The sequence below is a fragment of the Apodemus sylvaticus genome, chromosome 21 (genome assembly GCF_947179515.1).
Source record: "Apodemus sylvaticus chromosome 21, mApoSyl1.1, whole genome shotgun sequence".
Lineage (NCBI taxonomy): Eukaryota > Metazoa > Chordata > Mammalia > Rodentia > Muridae > Apodemus > Apodemus sylvaticus.
Genome location: NC_067492.1, coordinates 9,849,783 through 9,870,279, shown reverse-complemented (window position 1 = coordinate 9,870,279; position 20,497 = coordinate 9,849,783). Strand labels below are relative to the sequence as shown.

Sequence of the window (20,497 nt, the reverse complement as noted above, 5' to 3'; positions counted from 1 at the left end):
TCCAGACTTCGAGGGACAAGGACCCTAATGGAGTTGAGCCTCAGGCAGTGGAAGAACATTCTGGGAGCAGAGTGGGGGGTGGGGTGGGGGTGGAGTGGGGGGCACGGAGCATACTGGGTGAGGGCAGGGCTAGAACTGGGGGCTAGGGAGTCCTGTAACACTTGGCTGCTGAGGAGTGGAGAGACTTGTATGTCTAGTTTTAATAAAGAAATTGTCTCTTGTGGTCTGTGTGTTGGGGTGTATTGAGCTGGTAGGTCATTGAGGGGAGCCTTTCGTGCCGCCACAAATGGATACTCATCAGGCTTAGAAGCAGGCGTGGGAGGGCCTGTGTGCTGAGGCAGGTCCAGGCAGGGCAGAGAGCAGGCTGGGAGCGTTTTATTGGCTGTGAGGCTTGAGTCCCCTTCCTTTCCAGGACTTGGGCTTTGGGAACCTAGGAATTCATGGGTCCTGTCATCCAGTCAGACTTGGCTTGTGCTGGCTGTTGTGTTTTGTGGGTTAAGGGTCCCTGTTGAAGGACACAGGGTAGGGACAGACGCCAGGAATCCTTGCTCTGCTGCCCACTGCGGGGAAGCCAGCACTTCCCAGTTGCAGGGTGGATATGACGCCCCCTTCCCTTCAGGGTGGCACACCACAGATATACCAGTAGATGTTGCATCTGCAAACCTGGAGCCTTGCCCCCCCCCCCCCAGGTGGGAGCACAGCAGCCTTGAAGGTCAGGGAGCTGTACCCTCATTCTGTAGTTCAAAGTTCCCCTGCATCCGCCTTCCTTTCCCAGATCATAATCAGAGTACTGTCATGGAAGAGCCTGGTGATCTTAGCCGGTACCAATGTCCAGTGCTCTGTGGGAACATGGCCAGCTAAGGAGTGCACACGTGTCCTGGGCACCTGAAGCAGTTCTGGGGAGTGGCATTTGAGTGGGTTGGGTGAAGAAGGCAATCCTCCCAGTGCTGGACGTGGCAGAATGGGGTAGCAGTGTTAGTAGGTATGACCTGGTACCCTCCCCCTTGACACAAGGGTTTTGGTTCCTGGGCATTGGCTGGAACCAGGGCTTAGATCATTGGTGCTCTAGTTCTGGCTTTGAGATTAAACTGGAGCAGTCCATACATTTAGCCAATTAGGTGACTCCCCAGCCTCTACAACAGTGTTGCTCCATTCTGACTGTGGGACTGTGTCCTGTTGGCCTCTTGTCTGGTTTCTCTATAACCCAATTCACATGTCTCCTACTAGAGCTGTCAATCAGGATTAGGCTGCGCGCTCTCTCTCTCTTTCTCTCTCTCTGTCTCTCTGTCTCTCTCTCTCTCTGTCTCTCTCTCTCTCCAATTTGTGTCCCCATGGTCAACCTCTGAGCCTGTGTGTACTCTGGTAGACTCTTGTGGAGAGAGATGCCAATCCACAGGTCACAATCTGCAGAGTCAGATGTCAGCAGATCAAAATACTTATAGGAAAAAAAAATCCATGCGTACTTTATTTGTAGATTCCATTATGTGGGGTTTGGGGGGCTATGGAGCCGTAGGGAGTAGTAGGCTTGAAGCAAGAGTGGGGTAGAGGCAGCACAAGTAGACCTGTACCCCCTCTTCCCCACCAGAAGAGGTCGCGTAGCTGGCAGCCAGGCTAAACTTCCTTTCCCCTTATAAGGTCATGTCCAGCAAGCAACTGGACTTCATTCTTATGCAAATGAGGCACACACACACACACACACACACACACACACACACACACGCATCCTGGCCCTGGACAGAGATTTACACTCACCCCAAAAGCTTCTACCCATTCCCCAAAGGTTTAAATAGCCCTTATTCCCTGCAATTAAACAAGCAGCTCAGTGGAGCCCGCCTCCCCTCCCGAGAAGCCTCATTCTTGCCACACTCACCTGAGGTGTCCAGCACCCCCATCTGTTCCTGCCTCATTTTCCCTCTCAGGCCACACAGGTCTGATTGTCTGATCTCAGGGGATCATGATGCCGCTAAGGGAGGGGGAGCGGGATGGGATCGACACCATTACTCCCTAAACGACCAGCAAAGGGCACCTATTTCTATGTTGTTCCTGCCTCATTCTGTAATGCAGATGTTTCTGAGAGGAGCTGAGGCCTATGGGAGGAAGGTCGGTGGTGGAGCCCCACCATGGCTCCCACCATGCCAGGCTGTGTATAAGTTATATGGGGGTGCTGCGGTGTGTTTTAAGGTGTATTTTAATATTTTTAGTTTAGGTTGCGATACAGAAGCTTTGTTTCGATTGATTGGTTGAGCCACTTCTTCCCCTCCCCCAGCCCTCTCTGTTCTCCCCTCCCCCAGTTGTTGGCCCCATCCCTGCCCCAGCCTCACTTCCTCCTCCTGTTGCTTGGATTTCGTTGCCTTCTTGTCTTTTTAACCCTTCCTTCCCCCTTCCCTAAGGAAACCTTTAATTCTTCTAAGATCCAAAAGTTCTATAGCTTCTACTGATTTTCTAATCAGTATGGTGGGTTTCTCTAAAAAACAACTCCCATGTAACCCAGCTGTACACCCCCGGAGTCTGAGTTTCACCACAGAGGGAACTGTACGCATGTCCAGGTTCACTAGTGCTCTATGCATAGTGTCAGGAAACAGCCCATCCAGATGCCTGTAAACTGAATTTGTGTGTAGCCGGAAGAATAGTAAAATGGCGTGTGAAGGAAAATGAATGGAACAGGATTATTTTAGAAGAAGTGTCTCCACCCAGATCTCAAAAACAAACACATGCTTTGTGTGTGTGTATGCATGTGTGTGCATGTTTATGCAAGTGTGTGCAGCTGTGTATATGTGTGTGCAGGTATGTGCATGTGTTTACATGTGTGTGCAGGTATATGCATGTGTGTGCAGATGAGACCAGACATTGACACTGGATGTCATTCTCAGTCACCTCCACCTTATGTTTTGAGACAGGGTCTTTCATGCAGTCTTGGGGTTCTGTGACTGGGCTGGGCTGGCTGGCCATTGAACCCCTAGGATCCTTCTGTCTCCACTCCCCAGGGTGTGCATCAGCACAAAGCTTTAATTTAAAAAGAAAGACTAAAAGTGTGTGTGTGTGTGTGTGTGTGTGTGTGTGTGTGGTGAGTGTGTAGTGCATATAACCTCCTACAGGTGGAGGTCAGGACAACTTTCAGGAAGTTGGTTCTCCTACCATGTGGGTCTGGGAATTGAACTCAGGTCTTGAAGTTTGAAGGCAGTACCTTTGCCAGCTGGGCTGCCTCACTGGTCCTGGATGCAGGGCCTGCTGCACTTGGGCCCTCGTGCTTGTGCAGAGCTCTGCAGGAGAGACGTGGTCATCCCTGCCTTTCCTCTCCCATCCCAGTAGCTGGCAAGGGCTGATTCTTTATTGTGACCTCAGATTTGACATCTCTGAGTCCTATAAGAAGAGGACCAGGTTGCTAGGACTTCCTCCTGGCTCAGCTGTTCCACAGCATCCCTGCCGATCAGGAAGGAGTGTGGGCCTGCGTGCTTGGGAGACCACCGGTAGAGCCAGAGTCATCAGGGTAAGAAAAGGCCAGAGCGTAGGCAGGGGAGTAGGAAGGATTGCAACAGAGAAAAGCTGGATGCTCAGAAGGTAAAGGCCTCGGTGAGCCTCTTGCTGAGAAAGGGGATACAGGGAGCCTGATAACTTTTTTCTTACCATTTTTGAGATCATTCCTCATGCTTATAGTTTTCCAGATCCGAGGGCTCTGGAAACCTTATAGCTCTTCATTAACCCACTTACCACACACTATTTACCCCAGGAGACAACTCAAGTTGATTAACTGTTTCTACCGCAGTAGGGATGGCAGCCAGGCCCAGAAATGCACCAGCTTCTATGATTCAGTTTTATGTCCCCGAGCTTGCTATATCCACCAATCACGTAATCACTGAGTAAACAAGTCACTCAAAATGACATTAACTCCGCAGCGATCTGCCAAGAAGTACTCTCTGTCTCATCAGTGTGCCCATGGCCTGCCCATCCTCCCCTCCCCGGCCAGCATTTTCATCACGCAGTACCCACCTAGCTCCCGTCCCTGGGCTGTTATCTCAGGGTGACGGAAGGCTGTTAATGTCTTCTTGGCCTGATTCCCCCGGTGAAGTTTTGCTGACTGTAGTGTATTTAAATCAGGAGCTGATGTAACCTATCCCCGCTCCCTCCTGAAAGGCTGCTTCTCCATTTTCCCACCCCACTTCCCTACAGCCCAAGCCTGTGGGAACTCTCTAGACCTCAGCAGGCTCCGCCCTGTGCTGCCCCTGGGTTCCATCTTCATTCCAGGGGCAGTGTGTTCACCTAGTATAAGCATGGACTCAGACCGAGGCTCTGCTGTGCCTTTCCAGTTCTCAGTTTCCCCATGTGGCAAGGGAACGTGAATCCCAGCCATTCAGGTTGCAGGCCAATGGTGCAGGTGAGACTGATCCTGGCTCCTGGCTGTCTTCCAGTCCTGCCTGTCACCAGTCCCGGAGGAGAGACATTATCTCCTCCTCTTGAGTCTCCTGCATAGACAAGCTATGAGCGGAAGTGTGTGTGTGTGTGTGTGTGTGTGTGTGTGTAGGGTCTCTTCACAGAAATGTGTCTGGCTGAGAACAGAATCCTGCTCTAAAAAGGACTCAGTGGGACCAGGAACACAGCTCCCTGGGCAAAGCGCTTGTAGCGATGGGGAGGTAGAAACGGGGAGATCCCTGCCTAGCCAGATCAATAAATGCCAGTTCAAGGACTAGACCCCGGATCACAATAAAACTAGGCAGGGGAAGACTTCCCAGATGTCCCTGCCCTGTCCCTGTTTCCTTAGGGAGGTACATGTCAGGTCCCACCCCCACCCCATGTCAAAGTACTGACCGGAGAGCCCCATCACCAGCATGGACCCCATCACCAGCATGGACCGGTGTGTGTCCTCCTGCCCCTGGAGGACGTCTCAACCATTCATTTAACAACCATGAAGAAAGCGCTGTAACGACCCGTGCCAGGGCCATGTAGAGATTTACATTTTCATCCCTGGGCAGACAGGTTGTGTTTTGTATTTTAGGACAGGGTTTCACTTTATTGTTCCAGCTGACCTCAAACTTGTGGTGATCCTCCTTCCTCTGCCTCCTGGTGCCAGGATTGCAGCTGTGAACCCTACAGCTAATTTTCACGGTTCTGGGAATCACACCCAAGGCTTTATGCATGCTAGGCAAACTGCCCATTGAGCTATACCCCAGACACAGGCTACATTTAGGAGCAGTCTTCGTTCTGCAGAAAATAGACGCTGACTTTATGGTGAGAGAACCATCTGGATGTAGAGAATCTAGGGGTCAGTAAGAAGCCAAGAGGGCGGAGCCACAAGAGCTGCACCCAATGACCTTGGGATATCTGCTTCAACTCCTTGTGCCTCGGTTTCCTCACAAAGGAGGCAGCTGTGGTGAGGTTAGGTGATGATTAGATGTGAAGGAATGTGGCCCAGCATTCCTGATGGGCACTGTGGTCCTTGTCCACAGACTCTCTCGTCTTCCCAGGGTCCTCACTGTCTCCATGGCCAGGTGTGTGACTGAGCCTGTCTTCTGATCCCGTGTGAGCCTGAAGCCTCATGAACCAATCGGTGCCACAATAGCAGGCTCAGGGAGTGCGTGTGACACACTCAGGGGTTCTGGGATAAAGGGAGCTGGGGCTTTTTCTTGTCAGGGCAACTGGTGGGATGAACACGTGAAATCTGGAGCTAGGGCAGCGGTCTTGTGGCCAAGAGGAAAGCCTAAGGGTAAAAGTGATTTACCCATAAAGACAGAAGGAAGACGCATTGCGGATGAGCTTGTTTGGAACTTCTGGAGAAAGGAAGACTCCTCCTTTTGTTTATTCATTTAATGACGTCTGAATGGGGCTTCTTCAACTTGGAATCAGCTCACTAACTGAGATTTCTGATGTGGTCTCAGAAGTGATCAGTGCTGTTACCATCGCTGACTGGGCCAGGAGAGCGGCTGAAGAAAGAAATCCAGCTTCGTCCCGCTAGCCCTGGGCTTTTCTGTGTCTCTGCAGTTGTTCCAAGGATATCCCACCACCACCACCACCACCGCCGCCGCCACCATCGCCGCCACCACCGCCGCTGCCACCGCCGCCACCACCATTACCATCACCACCACCACACACACACAGGGTCTCCAGCGCCAGCCAGTGACATGCAGGCTGGATCACACCACCGCATGGGCTCTGCTTGCCTTGTGGTCACACCTTCCCCCAACCTCCTGGAGTTTTTCCTGGGGTGTGGGGACTGTGAAGGGATCCTGGCTCTGCCTTTCCGCAAAGGCCAGGGGCTGTCCCAGTTCCCACTCTCGCTCAGGGCTTCTCTGCAGATTTTCTTTTTGGACATGGAGGAGCAGTTGGGATTCTCCATGTTCCCCAGGCTAGCCTCAGAGTCTCTATGCAGCATAGGCTGGACTCAGACTCCCTATAGAGCCCCATCTGGTCTTGAACTTACGACTGACCTGCTTCTGCCTCTAGAGTACAGGAATGCCAGGGATTTGCCATCATGCCTGACTCCCACCTAACTTCCGACTTAAGTCTTTGAAATGGTTGGCCTGGCTCCTACCATTTTCCTGTCAGAGGACTCTTCCATGCCCCCAAGGTCAGCACCCAGTGACCAGGCAGGCTATGATATACCGGAGGAGTCCTCTACCTTATTATTATTATTTTTTAGTGTCCTTTAATGTTTAATTCAGAGGGATGCAGGGTCCCTAAAGGCTCAACCAGCAAGGACAGGTAGCACCTTGAGCCTCCCAAGGGTCTGTATCAGGCAGGTCACTGCAAATATAATGAAAGCAGTGAGCTGGGCTATTTTTAGTTCAGGGCTCACAAAGTCCCAAGTCACGTCACATGACGCCGGTGCCCCCTTGACTGTGTCCTCCTTACATCAAGTCCCAAAGTGGAGACCGGGAGTTCTCTCTGTGTCCTCAGACGCAGGCTGCTGCAGAGAAGGCTGATGCCTTTTGTTTTATTTTTAACTGACATTGTATTCTGGGAGGTGCCCCGTGGCTAGATGTCAGAGCTGTGTAAAAACAGGCGTTGGGCAAAGCCAGGCCACCCAGAGCTGGGCTGGCCCCGATGGTGTTGATACCTCCTTCTCACACCTCCTCCTGTGCCCTTCCTGTCCACACCTGCACCGGCAAAGGTGGTTCCTCAGGTAGGTGAGGTCTGCTTTAGAATCTGTTAAGCTGGTCAGGGTTGAGAACGTTGCGTTGTCTTGGGGACTCAGTTTACTGGTACGAAGGATCTGCTCGAGACCCTTTGGTCTGGCCAGCCATGCTGGAACATTCCACCTGGCCTGGTGCAGGCAGTAGACAAAAGCTACGGTTACTGTTTTATTTCAATCATTGGACCAGGCGAGCTCTCCCTGGCCCCCTCCTCCCCTCTCTCAGTTTCTACTCTCCATAGTGTGTCCTGGCATCACTTCCCAAAGAAAGGGCCCTCCCCTCATTGATAATAACTTTTCCTCCCTCCTCCCTCCTCCCTCCTCCCTCCTCTCCTCTTTCTTTTAAAGGGGAAAGATTTACCAGGAGTTAATGGCATCTGAAGTGTTTTCCAGATTAACTCTTACAAACCCACAGCTCCTTGCCAGTGACCACCCAGAAAGCGCCCACTGTCACAAGTCTCCATTAAGAATGCAAGATGCAGAGAGTATCCACAGTAGGGCATGCAGTGCATCATGGGAAGGGTGGGGTGTGGTCCCCGAGCGACGGGAATCTGGTGACAGAAAAGATCTCTGTGGGCAGGGGAATCTGGAACAAGCCACCAGGTTTGGTGGTTGGCGAACGGGCCACACACTGAATGGTGCGTCCCTCTCTGTGTGGCCTTCACAGGTCACCTCCGGGTTAGAACTTACTGCACTGAGTTCACAGAAGCCCAGTTGTCCATGCTGGGAGGAACTATGGTGGCCACCTACAGGATTTCAGTGAGATCTGTGAGGAAAAGCAGGTCCAGCGAGGTGATTCCCCATGTCTGCTGCTGTACAATATGCCCAGGACACACCACAGTATTTCTGCCACCTAGCTTAGGACAGTGTGACAAATTGCTACTTTCTTTTCCTCCCCAAGGACCAGGCCCTGTTTCCCACAAGTCTAGGGCAGCAGGAGAATGCCCTAGAAAGAGCTCTGCTGGGGCGTCAAGATACTTGAATGTAAGGAGATGAGCTAGCTGTGTGGCCAAAGGCAGATGCCTTTCCCTCTCTGAGCCTTGATCTCTCCATCTTCCGTCAGAGGATTAACTGATGTTAGAAGCACTTACCCTGTTGGAGAGCCTTCCTTTGAGAAACAAATGAAGTCAGTGGAGAGGCTGCATGCCCATCAGATGATGCCCTGGTCATCGTTGGATGGGACTGCTGATGGCCATGACACCATCCGAGAAACCCTAGAGGTAGACCTGTGACCTTGGCACAGCCCCAAGTCAGGACCCCTCTCTGAGTCTCTTCCCATGTGTTAAAGAACTAACTCATTTTTCTACTTACTGTTGGGCTCAACTCTGCCTGGCTAGGAAGACCTTCCACAAACACTGTTCCTCCCCTGGGAACAACATCTGTGACACAGCCAGATAGCTGCTCAAAGTCAAGGGTCCCCTTTGGCTACAACCACAGCAGCTGGGGATCACTAGGCTCCTGTCCAACCAATGGGGATGGAAACACTACCTAGCAAAATACTTACTGCTCCGCCTCATCCAATCACATCAAAGGGATGCAAGTCCAGACCCGGAAACCTTAGATCCACCCTCCCTGGATGTCACCCGGAGAAAAGCCCGAAAGTGTCGCATTAAACCATCGCTTCCGATTTTTAAAGTCTTGATTAGTGAGAACTTAACATAAAGGAAAAACTGTTTAGTATTTTGCCCGATAAAAGCTGTAAAAACATTAGCTCAGGAACTAGGAGGCTGAGGCAGGAGGATGACATATACAGCGATAGCTCGGACTATGCTGGGACGTATACACACATCCCTGTCAAAACTGGAGACACTGACACTGGAGACATTTGATGTCTTTGATGGGTTCAGCTAACGCTGACTTTCGACTCCTCTTGTTTGCCCTGGTACGTTGCTTGGTGATGCTTGGAGATGCTTGGTGAGGAGCAGGCTGACAGCTAGACGACATCACATTAAGCATGTGGCGCAGATGAGGTCAGAAGAGAGGGAGAGATGCTAAGCTTGGTGAGGGGCCAGGTCCCAGTGGCTTCTTCATTGATTCCAGAATCAGCTCAAAGCCTCAGATCACGCTCTGTGGACAGCCCTGGCTTGAAAGGGAGGAGGTGTCTAGACATTTCTGTATTCTTCTAGACATCGTGTGACTGTGTGGTCATCGTTGGCCAATAGGACCTCTGCCTGTTTGGCTGGTCTTCCCCCAACAACAGCGGCCCCCAAGAGTATTAAGTGGAACCTTAGCCAGAGCCTCAAATCTGGAACATTACAGGAAAGCAAATGAACCTGCCCACAGTCAGACAGAGTGGTACCCGTGCTGACTCAGAGACTCAGATGGTATCCGTGCTGTCTGTCCTGAAGAACACAAAGGAAGGGACTGGAGAGATGGCTCAGCAGGTAAGAACACTGACTGCTCTTCCAAAGGTCATGTGTTCAAATCCTGGCACCCACCTGGCTCACAACCATCTGTAAGGAGATCTGACGCCCTCTTCTGGTGTCTGAAGACAGCTACGGTGTACTGTACTTGGGCACTGGGAGGCTGAGGCAGGAGGATTACATGTTCAAAGATAGCCTGGACTACACTGTGGGACCCTGTCTAAAAATAAACAACTAGCATGGAGCAGTAGGTTAATATAGCTTTTGGGGGGGGTGGTTTTTTTTCCAGACAGGGTTTCTCTGTGTGCCCTGGCTGTCCTGGAATTCACTCTGAAGATCAGGCTGGCCTCAAACTCAGAAATCTGCCTGCCTCTGCCTCCCAAGTGCCGGGATTAAAGGCGTGTGCTACCACCACCCAGCTTATATAGCTATTTTTTAATACGTTCTCAGAATATGTCCAGGTACCCCCCAGGACTCTGCTAGCCGATTCCTGGAGCAAAGCAGCACGCCATGGGCCTCATCGGGGCCTCGGCACTCCTGGTGTGACATAAAGGGCCTGGCTGAGACATGTGAGCTTGAGAAGGAGGAAGGGTGCTCCCCGCACCTTGAGGTCTAGAGGGATGGGGGCATGTGTGTGCATCTGTTCGGGGAGTCAGAGGATGTGAGAATTCCCAGATGGCAAGACGCACTTTAGGGTACATGCTGAGGCCTCGCTGGGCAGAGAGCCGTTGGCCATGTGGCTAGAGTCAGGAAAGTGGGAGCGTGGCACGCGGGCAGGGCTCAGCTTAATACTAGTGGAAAGAGCAATAGGCAGGCATGCGTTAGCGGGGCTGCCGTACTGACTATGCCTGCACATGAGCCTTGTCAGATTCACCTCTTGTACTTTCTCCTTACAGCCAATGTCAAATGATAACGGGACTGTATAACTTCTGAGAAGTGGCACAGAGATCTCTCCCAAGTGCACTGTGCCAGACTGGTAGTGTTGTAGAGGAGTCGAACCCACAGGTCACTCCTGGATGGCTATCACTCCTACTTCTGCTTGGTCTCACGACCCCTTGGACTGTCAACCTCGTACATCCACCATGCTCTGAGGTCCACCAGCTCCCGATCCTAGCCTGCCCTACTGCTCTGCCCACCCACCCACCCCAGCCCCACAAGCGACCCTCCAGCATTAGCCCGCATTGTCTTGGGAAACTTTGGGGCACCGGCCATGGCGATCTGCCCCCTCTGTGGATCCCAGGGCTGAGTCTGTGGACAGATGAGCTCATGGATGTGTGGACACACAGAGAGGACAGCACGGATGCCTGTCCTCCATCAGTGCGGGTTCCGTGCGGGGAGCTAGAACCAGGAAGGCTTAAGGCTGTCCTGCTGAGCTGTCAGCCATGGTTAACTGACTGAGGTTCCTTCCTGGTGCTATTGTCCTCTGAAGGGGACATTATACAGTTCTCAGAGTCCCTTTGTCAAGGCTAGAAGCTGGATAACTAAAGAATGTCCACCCAGAGTCCAGCTGGCCAACTGGGTACTTGCAGGTGACCGTCCTGCCCAGGTAGGTCCCCAGGCGTGTTGTAGGTGACAGCAGGCTTGCAGCCATTAGAGTCTGACAGGATTTTCTGGAGTGGCCAGGAAGGACTGCCTTCTTGCTAAGAGCTTCTAGGACAGTGGGTACTAGCTCCCGTGACATTTGGTAATACAGTTGGTGGTGGAAGGCAATAAAAGAACACAAAATCGTCCTGGAAGCCTCACAGGCCGCGTGGGGCTCTGAGCAGGTCTCAGTGCCAGAACTCTCTGATTCTCAGGAGTGGTGTGGCCCAGGACAGGGCGTCTGAGGGAGAAGATGGAAATCTGCAGACCCCGTATTTGCATCAGCGGAAGTCAGTTCTGTGAGCATCCAGAGCCCAGGGTAGAAGGGCATGGAGTTTGCAAGGAAGGGAAAAGAACAGGGACACCCATCCACTGTGGCAAGATGGGCCGTGCCCCGTGACTGGTAGGGAGCTGGGGAAGGAATAGGGGTGGGCCCAGGATCACAACAAAGATGTCGTTCGTGGCCTGGCACTTTCCCTGCTTTGGAAGTTAGTATTCTGAGCTCACGCCCCCATGTGGTCCATGGGAGAGATGCAGGAGTCGGTCTCAGCCTTGGGATGGATTGAAGCTATGGCACATTCCTAAGGTGGTGGGAGGTAGTGGACTGGGGAGGTCAGGCCCTCCGGGACCAGGTCATCTACGTCACTCAGGAGCTCCCGTTCGCTGGCCGAATTGGTGTTCTGAAGACGCCGGAGGCGAGCCTGGACCTGCTCCTGCTCCCGCTTCAGCTCCAGGTAGGAGTGAGAGAAGGTGTGGAAGATGGATGTGGCTGGGAAAGCCATGATGAGGATCCCGCTAAGGATGCTGCTCAGAGCCACCATCTGTCCCGGCACGCTCCGAGGGACCATGTCCCCATAGCCCACCGTGGTCATGGAGATGATGGCCCACCAATAGGACGCGGGGATGCTAGTGAACTCCAGGACCCTTCCGGACTCATTCTCAGCCACATAGACCAAAGGAGAGAAGAGGGTAACCGCCACACCCAGGAAGAGCAGCAGGAGGCCAAACTCTCGGGCGCAGCGGCGCACAGTGAGGCCCAGCGTCTGCAGTCCCAGCGAGTGGCGGGCCAGGCGCATCACGTAGAGGATGCGCAGCGCCCGCAGAACCCGCAGCACCAGCCCCACTTTCTCCAGGTAGGAGCTGCCGCTCGGCCTCTCGCCCGCCTCCGGGGACTCATCAGACACCGCGAGCGACACGTAGTATGGAGAGATGGCTAGAATATCGATGACATTCAGGGGCCCGCGGAAGAACTGACATTTGTTCGGGGCCTGGACAAAGCGCAAGCAAAACTCCAGGGAGAACCAGGCCACGCAGATGGTCTCCACCACGAAGATGTAGTAGCACTTTGTCGTGCATTCTCCCTGGGGTGAGAGCCACAGAAGCAATGGGTTAATCAGCTTTTCTCAAACCCTGGCACAAAGGCACAACGGCGGGAAGGAAGGAAGGAAGGAAGGAAGGAAGGAAGGAAGGAAGGAAGGAAGGAAGGAAGGAAGGAAGGAAGGAAGGAAGGAAGAGGAAGGAAGGATTTATCTGGGCTCACAGTTTAAGAGGGACGGCCATGGTGGAGGAGATACGGTGAAGTCAGTCGCTGCATGGTGGCTATGTTGAAGTGTGAGGAGATGATTTTCCTCTGAAAGCCTTCCCAGGTGTACTGTGTATGTGTGAAGGCCAGAAAACAACCAGGGCTATCTTTGTTCAGCTTCCTCCATTTTGGTGTGTGTGTGTGTGTGTGTGTGTGTGTGTGTCTGTGTGTGTGTGTGTGTGTGTGGTGTGCCTTTTTATTTTTTGTTTTTCTTTTGTCACGGGGTCTTTTACTGGTCTGGAGATTGCCAAGGCTGGCTGGCCAGCAAGCCCTCCGGATCTGCCTGTGTCTGCCTCCTCAGTGCTGGGATTACAGGTGCATGCACAGCACCAGGCCTTTCCACGTGCACACCAGTCTTCTGACTCCAGTTTTGTGCTTGCAAACACCTAACCAACTGAGCCATCTTCCCAGGCTCTAGAGCAGTGGTTCTCAAGCTTCCTAATGCTGCGACCCTTCAGTACAGTGGTGGTACTGATCCCATACCATTTTAAAATTATTTCATTGCTATTTCATAACTGTAGTTTTGCTACTTTGATGAATCATAATGTATACATAGATACATGTTCTGATTTGCAGGATGTCTGATATGTAAGCCCCCGTGAAAGGGTCTTCAACCCCACCAAAGGGGTCTCAACCTATAGGTTTAGAACCAATGCCCTAGAGGCACACTTTGGTCCTACTATGTGCGGTGGGCTTAGCATCATGTGATTATTAGGTTGTAGCTAGGCAGATCGACTTAGTAGAAACCTGGATTTCCTGTCTCTGTTGCAACTAGATATGGCCAAATATTTGTCACCTGTGGAAGGTGCTTTGCTGTTCCTAGGACATCAGATAGGTCTGCAAGCTCCTTATGCTGACCCCCTTTCTGGCACTAGGACAGTACACAACAGAGGACCGACACCCCAATGGAATGTGGGAACATTCAAGCAGATAGGGCCAGGTTCAGAGTGGGTGGGGGCTGCTGGTCTCTTAGCTCCCTCACTCAGAGCCTGGCACACTAGAGAGGAAACAACTTCCATTCTGCTTCAAGCTTCCCGCCCTGGGCCTCCGTTACAGCACATAATCTTCACTTTCCTCAACGGAAGCAGGAAGCATCGCTCGGGCAGGCACACAGTTCTGTTGTTGTCCCTTAAGCCACACAGCCATGTCCCGGGCAAAGGGTGTGGCCTCGGGTTACACTCCAAGAAATGGGTCACACCCATATGTGCGCTGCCCGTAGACGGTCCTGTCCCGCCCCACTCCAGGCCTTAGTCACCGTCTATTGTCTTGTCCTCTCTTTGTCCACTGCCACAATTCCTTCCTTCAACAAAACGGACTAAGGCCGGCTTGACCGAGTCCTGGAGGCAGGAAGCGGCTGGACAGAGGGTCCCGAGCTGCAGTCTAGTCTTTAAAAGGTGCAGTCATAACCCTTGCCCAGCCATTGTCTCCTATCCACAAGGGTCACCTGCCCCTGCCTCCTGACATCTCTCAGCATCCCCCAGCCCCTCAGTGAGCTCCTTAACCAAACTCATCAGCCTCTCTGAGCTGAGCCTGGAGAAACAGAACCCAGCTCCACCCCACTACCACCAGATGCAAAATCTGCATTTAAACAAGACCCTGCTGGTGAACTTCCTTAGCCTTAGCCGACTGACCATCAAACCACTTGGGCAGCTGCAGACCTCATGCTGAGGACTGCCCCTAGAGACTAATTTAGTTGACACAGTAGTACCTTGAGTAGCAGTAGAATTTTCCAGAAGCCCCACAGATGAATCTAATGTTGAGAAGAGAACTCAGCTTTAAATATTTTACATGAATGGGTGTACACGCACATACACACACACTCTCATGCACACACACATACATGCACACACATGAACTCACACATGCACATACACATATACACACACTCCCCCCTCACACACACATGCACACACATGTACAAGTTGGGAAACGAGCAAGAATATGGCCACGCTGTATGCTTATGAGCAAAGGAAAATGTAAACAACTATGGGGGATTTGGATTCAAATGCTCTGAAGTGGAAAAAGAAATTGCTTCCAGTGTCCAAGCCTAGGCAAGTCCTAAACTGAATTGTTTTTATGTCTGTTCATCAGAAAAAGAACAAAGAAAATGGGGGCTGGAGAGATGGCTCAGCAGTTAAGAGCACTGACTGCTCTTCCGAAGGTCCTGAGTTCAAATCCCAGCAACCACATGGTGGCTCACAACTGTCTGTAATGAGATCTGATGCCCTCTTCTAGTGTGTCTGAAGACAGCTACAGAGTACCTACATATAATAAATAAATAAATTGTTAAAAAGAAAAAGAAAAAAGAAAAAAAGAAAAAAGAAAATGGCCATACCAACCCAAGCCCCGGCGACCTGCCCAGGACTGGGAAGCTTTCTCCCTGGCTTCTGATCGGTTCTCTCCAAGGCTGGAGCAGATGAGTGTGTGGCTCAGGGTCACATCCCAATCTAGTCTCAACTCAGGAACTTCCTGGTCCTCCCTGGACTTCCAGCCATCCCTAAAGGGCTTCTGTACGCATGGAATCGTGTAGTCAGTAGCTCTGCAGATGCTGAGTCCAGCAGACACAAGTGACATGCTGTCACAGATGCTGGCCCGCTTGGTCAGCAGGAGGCTACCATTCTGCAGGAAGTAGACACATTTCCAACCCACGGAGAGGGCTCCCTCCGAGGCTTGCCATCAGAATCCTGGATGGCGTCAGAGCTTTGGGTCTGGGCTCTCCAGGCTTTCTACAAACTTGCTGTGCAATCTGGAAGTGGTCCCTAGCTGTCTCTGGGCTCCAGTGTTTGATGAAGAGGGTGGAGCACAACCAGAATCCCCCAGGGTGCCAGATCCTTGGGTCCATCACAAACCCAAAGCCTTGGGGCCAAGCTCAGCCATGGGAGACTTGGGGGGTCTCTCCCCCTGACTTTAGAGCCCTCAGGAGTCCTAGAGTCTGGGCTGCCTTTGCTTCTTTGCTGAGATCTGGGAGCCTTGGGGAATGCTACCCAATGACCAGCAGCTTGGGAAGGTGACTCTGGAGGGCCCAGCAGGCCCAGCAGGCCATGCTTCTGCCTCTGGTGCTGGTGTTTGGCTATTCAAGGCATGTACACCCTGTCCTCCCTCCCCTGGTCTGGGCTGCCGGCCTCCCTGCACTGCAGCAGGCTAGCTCTGCCTAGTCACTCTATCCGCATCCTGCTCTGCGCTGCATCCTAACCAGCCTGGTGCCTGAGCTAGCATCTCTGCAGCCAGACAGGGATGCATGGGACAGAGAGATAGATGGGCTCTGGTAGAGGATGTAATGTCCAATGCATCCTCATTTGAAGGGAAGGGGTGTAGGGAGAGAAAGAAAGACACACACACACACACACACACACACACACACTCCTTTCTCTCTAAGGAAGACTCTGGCCATAGGGCCTGGGGCAGTTTGGTCCATGATGTTCTTATCACCCTGGATTTGGGCACACAGGGAAATCTGGTTTGGGGATCCCCCGATCCCAGCTGAAGTAGGGAGCTAGCCGTCTGGTGTGTGCCTTGTCTCTGGCAGTGGTGAGAGAGCACTGCCCCTTCCCGCAGTCGAGGTGAGCCAGCCCCAGAAGGCTGCAGTAGAAACAGACACACAAGGCAGGCAGATTTCTGAGTTCGAGGCCAGCCTGGTCTACAGAGTGAGTTCCAGGACAGCCAGGGCTACACAGAGGAACCCTGTCTCGAAAAAAACACCACCACCACCAACAACAAAAGAACCAGACACACAGGCGTGTGAGGCCTGGCAAGCTGGAGCCACAGACAGGTAACACTGGGAACTGGTGAGGGCCACCTCCAGGACTCTCTCCATCAAAGCAGGTGCTCGGGCCACCCTTGGTTGACTGGGAAGGGCCCGTAGGGAACTTTGAGGTGAGAGAAATAGCCTAGATTGACAGGCAGCGTTGTTTTTAAGTTTCTATGTGTATACCTGAAAACTGAACAATTAAAAGGAGGAGGGTTGGTGACATGGCTCAGGGGGTTAAAGCTGTTGTCACCAAGCCAGACTTGACAACCTGCTGGGTGGAAGGGGAAAACCAGCTCCTGAAAGCTGTCCTCTGACACATACACAAACACACACACACACATATTCATATACACACATACACTCATTCACACACATACACACATTCATATACACACCCATACACACACATACATACATACTCATACACACATGTACACACACATATATGCCCACATGCATACACACACATTCATATACAGACATACACACTCACACACACACATACATACATACTCATACAGACAGACAGACAGACAGACACACACACACACACACACACACACACACACGAAGCCTGCTGGGCTGGGTGGCAGGGAACTTGAATTTAGGGGACAGTTTCGCAGCTCCTCCAGGGGTTAAACTCACACTCAGGATTCAGCAAGGTCACACTTACCTATACACCCAAGAGGAATGAAAACACACAGCAAAATACAACCTATTCAAGAATGGGCACAGCCCCTAGACAAGAGGTGGAAAGGCCACAAAGGTCACCAGCCGACCTACAAATGGATAAGCCAACTCGGAACAGCCAGATGCTGGCTGTGGCAAAGGCAAAGAAGTCTGGGTTCCCATGGGTCACATCCCCAGGGTCCCTCGGGGTGTCATTAAATTACCATGTCCTATGGTTCTCCTCAGGACAGCTGGCTGGCTAAACAGAGCCCCTTCTCTGCCTGGCTGCTGTCCCCTGAGGACAAATGAGGAATGCAAAGCGTGTACTAGAAAGAACACTGGCTTTTTCTGTGAATGTCAGGGGAACGGTCTTGAAAGATCTAAGATCCTAAGGTTGCCTGTTCTCAGCCTCCCTGGCTCTCTGAATTATCATTCCCAACAGCAGCATAGACCCTCTGGAGGCTGCGACTCTTTGGGATGGGGCAGCAGGTACAAAGGTGGCTCTGGAGAATAAAGACGGGGACATGGTGGCTGTCTCTGAACATGGATTCCTCTTACCCCGTGGGACACAGTTGCCAGCTTTGGGCTCTCCAGGCCTGCAAACTGGTGACCCGCCTCTGATTGTTTTTCCGAGCTCCATTAAGCCCAGCCTGGGTTTGCACTCTGTAATTTTCAAAGCACTGGGCCCTGCAAATCCCTGACCCCTCTGCACAGGGAAGCTCCTGGCTCCCTCACACTCCTTTTTCTCTCTGAAGAAGAAAACCATCTGTGTGTGGAGACCAGGTTTGAGTCTTCAGCAACTGGGACCTGGTGTCCTTGACCGTGGACTGCTTATTCTGCCCTAATCCCCAGAAACAAAAAATAAAAATAAAATACTATAAATCCACATGTAGATATTCCCACGAGCAAACAAGCTTTTCCATTGCACATTTTCTGCCAAAAACTAAGGGGGATTGGGGTGGGGGTTCCTGATTGCAACTACAGTCTTGGGGGGGGGGAGCAGCTGTTTGAAAGACTAAGCAAAGAGTGCTATTATATCTTTTTCTTTCAGAGAAAATGTTAGTTGGTCAGATGAAACACATTTTGTTCAGCAACTATTTGTGGTGAACTTACTATGTTTGAGGCGCATACTGGCTCTCTAACTGGAATGTTCTCTGGTCGTACTGTATTGTGTGGGGCAACTCTGTGTGTGTGTGTGTGTGTGTGTGTGTGTGTGTGTGTGTGTGTGTTAAATCAGCCTCCCTTGTTTGTTGTCATCTGACGGTCAGGCAATGGGGAGCTGTGGAGGAGTGCAGAGGTGGAGAGAAGTTCTACCTCGGGCCACTGTCTAATTCTAGTGCCAAGCTCTCCAGCCAACTTCCTAACAAATGGCTCCTTTTTGGGTTTTTAAGACTCTTCTAGTTAGCTTCAGCTGTCAACTTGACAAAGCCCAGAGACTCTAAGAGAGTCTTAGTCTCAACCCGAGGAATTGCCTTGATCAGATTGCCCTATAGGCAGGACTCTGAGAAGGTTTTTCTTGCTTGCTAATTTATGTAGAAGAGCCCGGCCCAGGCCCACCGTGGGCAGCACCATCCTAGACTGGGAACCCCGGGCTGTGTGAGAAAGCCAGCCAGCAAGGAGCCTTCCCCTCTTTGTGGTTTCTGGTTCTAGTTCCTGCTTGAGTTCCTCCCCTGACTCCCTGCCTCTCCACCCCCCCCCCCTGGAAGTGTGGAGCCAAATAAACGCTTTCCACTCAAACTCGTGTTTTTGCCGGCATGTTTCTCAAAGCATCAGAAAGTTCCTGGGGAGTCTGTGGGGTCTCCCAGCTCTTTGCAAAGAGTAGGCAAAATGTATTCTCTGGAGCAAGGGCCCTTTAGGGCTGCCAGGGCCCAGGCGACCAACGAACCCAGCCAGTAATACTAGTGAATGGAAAGGCTTTAAGCCTAATGCCAGCCCTAGGAGGAGCGTGTCTCCTGGGGTGAGATTTCACATGCCAACCCCTTCAGCCTTCAGACCATGGTCTCCTAAGTGTGTCTGCGCTGCCTCGTGGGCCGTGATGGGCACCAACTCACCTTGTCCTCCTCAGCCCTGAAGTCGGGCATGGTGCTCACACACAGGCTGACAGCCGTGGTAGCCACGAAGAGAACGGAGAGGCAGGCGAAGACCTTCCCGGGCAGCCCTGACTGTGGGTCCTCCACCATCTCCCGCAGCCGGTTCATGCTGCGGGCCCATCGCGAAGCGCGCACCTCGGAGTGGCAGGCCTGGCGCTGCTGCTGGCGCTGGGCAGCCTCCTGCCGGCGCAGCTCGGCCGCCTCCTCCAGCTTCTTGAGTAGCTTGCGCAGGCAGCAACGCTCCAGGTTGGCTTCCTCGATGCCCCAGTAGCTCAGCTCCTCCCGGAAGGACAGAGCGCACATCTCCCTCAGAAGCACCAGCTTTCCCGCGGCCAGGAAGCTCACGATCACCCCGAAGGCGCTGGGGTTCCTGTCAAAGAAGAACTCCTGGCTCTTCTCATCGTAGTCATCACAGAGCTGCGTGATCTCCTCGTAGCTGCGGCACAGCCGGAGCCTGCTCAGGCGGCTCAGCGGGAAGGCATCCAGGGTGCTCCAGGGCAGTAGGTACCGCTGGCCACCCACGTTCACCAGGATCTCCTTCAGGTTGGCCTCTGGAGAGGCGTCCTGAGTGCCCACCTTCCGGGCCCTGCGGTAGTAAAGGCCCTTGACTGACTGACGCTCCGGACCAGGCCACAGCTGACTCAAGGGGCTACAGGAGCCAAAGTGATGGTGTCCAGGATGCAGGTCCGTGTCTCTGGAAGACATGCGCATTGCTTCAGACTGTCAGGCCAGGGAGCAGTGGGATCACCTGTCTGCCTCCGGAGGAAGAAGAAGAGAAGGAAGGGAGGATGAGTCTCAGCAGATCTGGCAGTATAAACAGTCCCATCGAAGCTGCAGCTGCTCCGGCCATCACTGAACCTTCCATTTGCTTCTTGTTTACTGAGCAGCTACTATACCCTTGGGCCATTTCAGTGGATACATCCCTAACCCCGTGGATGCACACACATCTATGATATAGATGTGCTGCCCACCACACTAAGGAAGTTCTGCATGTACATCTCTCTCTCCCTGACACAGACGCTTTGTGGATGGAGATGTGGGTAACGGGCCCTGTGCTATGTAATCGAACACTGTGTAGTCTTGGGCAAGAGGCTTCCCCTTTCTCTTCTCAAAGGATAAGACTTGTGTCAACCCTGTGGGGTGCCCTACATGGCCACATTCTTTGCAGAGACGCACAAGAGGAGCGACTCAGTCTCTCTGGACCCTCTGCTCCATCTGTGTGAGTGGCGAAGTTTGGGCTTCCGTGCTGTTGAGCACAGGACAGGTTGGGGAAATACCACCATGATGGTCACTTCTAGAAGCTCTAAGGCACCTAGTTCCTTTAAGGGACCCAGGCCAACC

General features: G+C 52.4%; 1 protein-coding gene across 1 annotated transcript; it reads right to left on the bottom strand.

Moving 5' to 3' along the window:
* Positions 1 to 10,578: 10,578 nt before the first annotated feature.
* Kcng4 (potassium voltage-gated channel modifier subfamily G member 4) lies at positions 10,579 to 20,250 on the bottom strand. Its single transcript, XM_052167131.1, has 2 exons — positions 19,118 to 20,250; positions 10,579 to 12,428 (listed from the first exon to the last, which is right to left on the bottom strand). Exons 1-2 carry the CDS (start codon positions 19,865 to 19,867, stop codon positions 11,649 to 11,651), a joined length of 1,530 nt encoding a protein of 509 aa, XP_052023091.1. The 5' UTR covers positions 19,868 to 20,250; the 3' UTR covers positions 10,579 to 11,648.
* Between the last annotated feature and the right edge of the window lie 247 nt (positions 20,251 to 20,497).